At 45.0% G+C, this 7,944-nt stretch overlaps 1 protein-coding gene across 1 annotated transcript in view; it reads left to right on the top strand.

Moving 5' to 3' along the window:
* The first annotated feature begins 5,970 nt into the window (after nucleotides 1-5,970).
* CHIC2 (cysteine rich hydrophobic domain 2) overlaps nucleotides 5,971-7,944 on the top strand; it is a 44,500-nt gene continuing 42,526 nt past the window's right edge. The window contains exon 1 of the mRNA XM_059067667.2: nucleotides 5,971-6,433. Within this exon, the coding sequence (XP_058923650.1) occupies nucleotides 6,315-6,433 (119 nt within the window). The 5' untranslated portion in view covers nucleotides 5,971-6,314. The remainder of the gene's footprint in view (nucleotides 6,434-7,944) is intronic.

Raw genomic sequence — 7,944 nt, 5'->3', positions numbered from 1 at the left:
CCCGGCCCCATGATGTAGTCTATGAGTCTATCACTCAAGCTGTAAGCTTCATCTTTGCTTCTGGCACTAAAAAGCTTTATCTGGCTCTCTTTTAAATTCAGTATTTACTACATTACTAATTTTTAAAACTTAGGCTTTATTTTTTAAGAGCCGTTTTAGACTTTAAGGAAAATTGAGAAGATAGTACAGAATGTTCCCTACACTACTGCAGGCAAGTTTTCTCTGTTATTAACATGTTACAGTATGTTTGCTAAAATTAATGAACCAACATCGATATATTATTATTAACGAAAGTCCATAGTTTATTCAGATTTTCTTAGTTTTTACCTAAGTTCCTTTTTCTGTTCCAGAATCCCATCCAGGATGCCACATTACCTTTAGTTGTTATGTTTTCTTAGGCTCCTCTTGGCTGTGACAGTTTCTCAGAGTTTCCTTTTTTTTTTGATGACCTAGGCAGTCTTCAGGAATACTGTTAAGGTATTTTGTAGGATGCATCACTACTGGAATTTGTCTAATTTTTTTTTATGATTAGAATGGGCTTATGGGTTTTGGGGAGGAAGATCAGAAAGGTTAAGTGCCATTTTCATCATATCATAACAAAGGTACATACTATCAACATAATTTATGGTCAACATGATGTTGACTCTGATTAGCTGGCTGCAGCAGTGTTTGTCAGGTGTCACCACTGTAAAGTTAGTCTTCCCCCCTTTACTTTGGAAGGAAGTCTCTGTGTATGGTCCACACTTAAGGAGTGGGGAGTTACGTTCCCCTTTATTACTGATTTTTGTTAATGGTTATATTTAATCAAGGGGTTCTGTGTTGGCTCTGTCTATCAAATTGCTGGTTGTAGAAATTGAGTCCTTCCTCAGGATTTGCTGTTCTCCTTAATACAGTGGACACTGGTTTCTTACATTATCTCTGCAGCATCTCATATGAACAGCTACTACCTCCTTCTTTTACTTTTTTCTCTCCCTTTACTTGTAACACCACCCTCTCTGAGTTTGCTTCTCACCACTTTGGCTAGTTTCTTTCAATTTCCTTTGCCAGTCCTTCCTCCTGTCTCCATCTCTACTCACTGTAATTCCTTCACCCTACATCGTCTTATCTTCTCACTCTGTCCCGGGACTTCACCTCTTGGCTTTTGAGCCATCTAGGGTACTTCTATGGCTACCTTTACCATCTATGAGTTGATGGGTCCCAAATGTTTTTATTTCCTGCCAAGACTTATCTTTTGAGCCTCTCCCTCTCCTCATTCTCTCTTCTCCCTGTCTTATCTATCTCTTCATTCATCAACCCACATATCTATCCGTCTGTCTAATATTCTTGTCTATCTAACTATGTTCTACTGGGCATCTCCACTGGGTGTCCACTAAACCCATTATTCTCTCCTACAAACCAGGGAAATTTTTAGGTGTAGCTGAACTCAGGGAACTCAGGACATGGTCATCAGGAAAAGTCATGTTTGCTCCATCCCTTGGTTCTGTTTCCCCCAGTACTGGCATCATTCTTAGACTGTTTCTACTACTGTAAGAGCAACATGGTTCCTAGTAGATTCATAGAAAAAGAGATCCCCCTCTTCCCAATAGTTATGTTAAAAGTTCTGGTATTGAATCTCATTGGTTCTGTCTGAATCATGTATCTGTTCAGACTAATCACTCTGCCCCAAGGTATCCCATGTTCTCTGACTTGCCACCCTAGGTCATATGCACACTCTTGGAATTGGGGATGTGCTCAGCTTAACCCAATCATCTGTACTGAGAGTAGGGGAGATATGATTTACCACAAATTGTCCAGGGAGGGGAGGATGAGTGCTATTTTCAGAAGAAGTAGGGTATACATGCTGGGTAAGTTGGACTACTGGTCTCCCATTTGGGGATTCTAAAATGCACATCTGATAATGTCATGGCTTGGCTTCACATCCTCAGTGTATCTTCCATACTTTTAGGATGAAGTTCTGGCTCTTTATCAAGCCCTCCAAGTTTCTCTCAACCTCTTTTATCCCATTGCATTTTGGCTCTGCTTTCCTTGCTATGGTTCAACCACACTTTGGTTTTTACCTGATTTGGGTCATGTGCTTTTCTGCCTCAGAGTCTTTAAGTATTGCTATAGACTGAATGTTTGTATTCTCCTCGAATTCCTATGTTGAAATCTTACCCCCCAATGTGATGGTATCAGGAGGTGGGGCCTTTGGTAGACGATTAGGTCATGAGGACGGATAAATAAATTTCTGTTGTTTATAAGCCACCTAGTCTGTGGTATTCTGTGACAGCAGCCCAAACTAAGACAAACATGCCATTTTCACTGCCTTAGAACTTTCTCCTCTTTTCTATTTCCCCACTCTCATACTTTTGCTTAGCTCATTATCTTAAATGTCATTTCTCCAGAGGAGAATTCCTGATTTCTCAGGATAAGTTAGGTCCATTAGCTCTCATGGCCCCCTGTACTTCTCCACAGGATTGATCACAATTCTGATAGTTAATTATTTTTATAGTTGTCCGTCACCCTTCCCCCATGGACTTTATGCTTCATGAAGGCAGGGACTGTGTTTCATTCACTACCTTATCGCTAAACCCTAGTTCCTGGGGCAGAGTATGGCACATGGGAGTAATTCAGGGCATATTTGTTTAATGAATGAATGAGTGAACAAATGAGGGTTTACATGCTGTCTTAGCTCGGGCTGCTGTAACAAAATACCATAGACTGGGTGGCCTAAACAACAGAAATGTATTGCTCACAATTTCTGGAGACACTGGAGGTCTGCAGAAAGATCAAACTGCTTGCCAATTTGGTTCCTGGTGACAACCAGCTTCCTGGCTTGCAGGTGGAAGTCTTCCTTCTGTGTCCTCACACCAAGGCAAGGGTGGTGGGGCGAGTAAGCTCTCTGGTGACTTCTTATAAGGAGACTAATCCTGTCCTGAGGACCCCAGCCTCATGATCTCATCTAAACCTAATTACCTCCCAAAGGCCCTATCTCCAAATACCGTCCCCTTGGGGGTTAGGACTTCTGTATATAAATTTTGGGGAGACACAATTCAGCTCATAGCACATGCATTATCTCATTTGACCCTTGATAACCCCATGACATAGGTCCCATTTCAGGATGAAGAAAAGGAAGCTTAGAAAGTTGAAACTACCCAAGGCCACTCAGCTAGGTAATGACAGAACTTGGAAGTTTTCAAATCTAGGGATATTTGCCTTAAAAGCAACTGTAGATTTGCTGCCTCATGAGGCCTCTGAGGCATCTTCCTGTTTGGTTTTGAGCCTTTTGGTGTGAGGGTAAATGTGAAAGTGTGTGAAGCAGAAATGTAAAGGGGAGCTCAAATGGAGGGGCGTCCATACTGCAGAACGCAGGAGAGCACCTGAATGCTGAGGGAAAAGATACTGAGAAGGGAGATTTGTCTCCAGGAAGAGACTGGAAAAGGAGTGTGACAGGAAGCTGGACCCTGGAGGGCTGGAAATGGAGTTTGGGATTATGATGTCAACCATCATCAGGGAAATGTTTGACTCATCTTCCGTTACCCTCTCGGCCTTGTTCCCAGGTCCTACACCCTTTTGCTGGCTCTGACAGGTTTTTCAGAACAGGAAAAAGAAGCGTGAAATAGGAGGAGCAAATAAGGTAGCCCCCGCCTTACACTGAGGCATTGGGAGTTACAAAGTTCTCTCTGTTAAATAAATCTTAGAATAAGAACATTTCTCCCACACAGAACCAGTGTTAAGATAAGGGTGAGATTCTCACAGTCCTCAGAAGCCTAATTAACTCATGATGTTCTGGAAATAGCACCAGTAACAATATACCTCAATTCAGAAAGCATTTATTGAGCTCCTTCTCTGAAGCAGGAGCTATGGAAAGTACTGGAGATTTAAAGGGCCGTGGGTGACTTCCCCTGCCCTTGGGAAGTTGTCAGCTATGTGATAATTTAGAAACTTTGGGGCACCAACCCCTTATCTTTGCCATTATTTCTACAGAAAGGTGAATTCTCAGTCACGGCACACAGGGTGTGGGCTATGTCTGGAACATACTGACCTTTCTTCCTCTGGTTCCCTTTTCTCACCCTCCCATTTGCAGCCATTCCTTTAACTGAGTGCAGCCACTTGGCCTCCTAGTTCCTGCCAAGATAGAAATTCAGGAGCTTGGCCTACCCAGTGCACTGAATTGAAGCCCTGAGTTTGACTCTTAGATAGCCATTTGGCTGTAGGGCAGTCACATAGCATCTCTGAAACTAAGGAATCAATTTCATCCTAGATTACCTCACAGAGTTCTTGGGGAATATTAAATGATATGTATGTGCTTCATAAACAGTAAAGCATTACATAATGCAAAAAAATTGTGCTGATCTTCATAGAGTTGATTCGTTGGATGGGGCCTTAGAGATCTCCTATTGCCACCCAATATTTACTGTGTGCCAGGCTTTCTTCTACGCATTTCACAGGTAGTAATCTGTTTAATCTGCAGAGCAGCCCAGTGGGGTAGTACTATTATTATCCTCATCTTACACATGAGAAACAGAGAAGTTAAATGACTTGTCCAGGGTCACATTGTAAGTAGCAGAGCTGAGATTCAAAGACAGGCAGTCAGGCAGGCAGTTAATCACCAAACCAAGCTGCCTCCTGTGTGCTCTATTACCACCCTCTGATACTCCTCTGGGAGCACTCGACAGGATTATGATTGTTTGCCTTAGTGATCAATAAGCTGCTGGAAGGCAGGAATTGCACCTCATTACACCCCCCCCCCCCACAGTGCCTGCCACATGGGCGGAGCTCAGTAAATGTTTGTCGAATGAATAAATGTACTCAGGAGAGATACATAGCAAGTCTGATACCATCTAGTATGTTTTTCCTTCATCTTTTCTTGGCTAACTGTGCTCATTTTCTTCAACCATTACCAGTAGGAGGTTCTTTGGCATTTCTCACTCACTGTCCTAATTGCCCTCCCCAGCACTTTCTCAACTTTAACAATGACCCAACTAAACTGGTAGAAGTGAACACTGTACTTGGAGAATATTCTCACCAGCACTGGGTATGACTACCCTTTCCTGCCCGCACAGTGTATGTCCCTTATCCTGGACTCTCTCAGGAGCCCACTCCTGCTCCTGAACTATTTGCCTGGGCAGGTTCTTGACTATGAAGCCAAGTGCCCAATGTGAACCTTAAGCCTTTACTGGTAGTCTAGACTGGTAAGGGGAATCCATTAAACTATACCTCCCCTCTCCTTCCTTCACTTTTCCTTTCCTGGGAGGAGCTTAAGAATTTAGGGATTACCTAAGTTCTTAAGGGAGAAAAGAGGTTATGGCTGGTGAGGAAGTTGGGGCAGGAAACTGCTTCTTCTAATCTGGAATCCAGAGAATTTGTCAATTTTGCTTCATGGCATGACTAAAATGAGTTTTCTTGTAGGAAAAAAAAATCAGCATAATTGGTCTCATCTACTGGACTATATTTAAGGGGATAATGGGACAAGGTGTTTGATTTTAGACATGTTTTGAAAAACCCTGCATTATAGTGGACAAAAAATATTTGCAGTGTGTCTGTTGGGTTCCTCAAATTGGAAAAGTACAGACTCTGGTTCTCATCACAGACTAAAAAAACTGACGAAAAGTAAGATTCGATTATTAGATAAACTGGCAACCACATACACAATAAATTCTCTATTCCAACCAGGGTTTTTATTTTTGGTTGTTTCGGTTAGACATTACTCTGGGGAACTAAGTGCCCCACTGGACACTCAGAGATCTGTTCTTTGAGTCGGGGTCAACGCCACCAGCTCCCAGAGACACCCCCCTGCGGGTCCACGACCCCTCTGCTGGGGGGCGGTGCCGCGCCTGCGGGAGCGCGCGTCCGAGGAGCTGTCGGCGAGTGGAAGTGGAGGAACGAAAGCGACCTGGAGGAGCGTGCGAGGCCTCACGTGCGCGCTCCCGCCATCCAGCCCGCGTGCTCGCGCGACCGCGCGTCCGCTCGCCCGCCCGCCCTCCCTCTAAGTCTCGCGATGCCGTAGCCCGATGCTCCCGCTGCAGGAGGCGCAGGCTGTTGCTGTGGTTGCCTGAGTTGCTGCTGCTGCGGCGGCGGCGGCGGCGCTGGTGGAGGTGTCGGCTCTTGGGCGGATGTTGACATTGTGTTGTTGTTATTGCTGACGGTAATGGCGGCGGCGACGGCCGGGACCCCATCTCTTCTGTAGCCGACGCCGAGACAGCCCAGAGTGAACTCCGCGGCCTCGGAGCCCGCGGCAGCGACTCCCCTCAGCCTCCGCCGCCTTGCCAGCCCGTATCCCGGCCTCAGCCCCTGGACAGGCCCCTTCGGGCAGGGGGCCTCGGAGGCTCAGGATGGCGGATTTCGACGAGATATATGAGGAGGAGGAGGACGAGGAGCGGGCCTTGGAGGAGCAGCTGCTCAAGTACTCGCCGGACCCGGTGGTGGTCCGCGGCTCCGGTCACGTCACCGTGTAAGGCCCGGAGGAGGGCGAGGGCGAGGATGGGAGGTGCAGGGCTGGGGCGGGCCCCTTACTCCGCGGGAGCCCTCTCGCCCCGGTGTGCGTCTGGTGTCGGAGGCCTGCGGGAGGAGTAGGCGACCAGGAAGTGAAAACTTGCTTTATTTTCATTGGTTTCGGTCTCTGAAGTGGGCACAGACGCTGCCCTCCCTCCCTCCGCACCTCTCTTAGTAGGCCCTTCGGGCCTGGGCGCCTTGACGGATCCCAGAAGGAAGGTTATTCTTCAGGGTCTGCCCTTCTGGCCACCCCTTCAGCTTTGGGGTGGAAATACGCATTTCTGAGGTGTCTCCACTTGTTTTCTCATCCAGTTACCCTGTGCTTCTGTCTCCTCGTCTGTGCCTTTGAGTCTAATGACATATGGCTCAGAGGCCAGATCTGGGCCGGGTGAGACCCCAGTGAGGATCGGTAATGAGTGGTTCCCTGTCCTTGTGTATTTCACACACCCACAGGTCTTCCCAGTTTCTTGCAGAGTCAGTTTCTGCGGAACTAGTGCAAGTTCCTGTAATTGTATATGATTTTTTAAAAGTATAGTTGAACATATATATTTAAGATGCAGAACGATGTATGCTTACACATAATTTAAAAAAAATCTGTGTCATGGGCACACACCGCTCAGGTTACTGAGGGTTCTCAGTAATCTAAGTCCCTCCTTTGGGCATGATCTCTGGGATGGCTTCTTCATTTGATAAGGGTTCCTGTAAGTCCAATTGGCAGCATTTTAGAAGCGCAATATTATTCAAACAATAAGGAAGGAAAGCTTTCTGAAAGGTCATGACTAATAAAGGAATGTGAAGACTTGAACCAAATAATGAGCTGTCCGGAAGCAGGAAGTTCTGTAATGTTTCTCTGAGAAGTCCAGAGTTTTGTACAACTTGAAGTATTTATACTGTTTTTCATTTTAGATCTCTGTTCAAATCCTAGGTCAAACTTCATGCTTGTCAGATATCTCCCCACTTCACCTTTTTAGTAAAATAAAAGGGCCAGCAAGTCAGAGACTGCCTGGAACACTTTTCATTATATTTTTGGTTTAGGGTGAGTGGGTCGTGCAGTGAATAACTTTTAGTGAAACAGTAAGACTTTTCATATAAGAATGTCAGCAAAACTCTTGCATTTCTCGATGCATGATGTGACCAGCCATATTGTTGTTTGGGTGTGCTTATGTAATGCTTTGATTTCTTTAGCACCTGTTAGTTTATATTCAGGTGACTTAACCAGGGTGAAAACGCTGCATGAGTGCTGTCACAGTGCCATGAGAAGACAATGGAATTTATCACCACAATAACAGTTACTTAGTATTTTAACTGTTATCACCAGCAGAATTAAGAAATATAACCAAATATAGTGGGATATTAAATCTTTTTTTAACATATATCACAGAAATTTTTAAGTCTTCAGAGCCTGCCATTTAAGTTTTGTTTGACTATTAGGACCTTTTTACATTCTTTTAAACCTATTAGGAGTGCTTA

This window comes from Kogia breviceps, chromosome 6 (assembly GCF_026419965.1).
Source record: "Kogia breviceps isolate mKogBre1 chromosome 6, mKogBre1 haplotype 1, whole genome shotgun sequence".
NCBI lineage: Eukaryota > Metazoa > Chordata > Mammalia > Artiodactyla > Physeteridae > Kogia > Kogia breviceps.
This window is presented reverse-complemented; position numbering and strand designations above follow the sequence as displayed.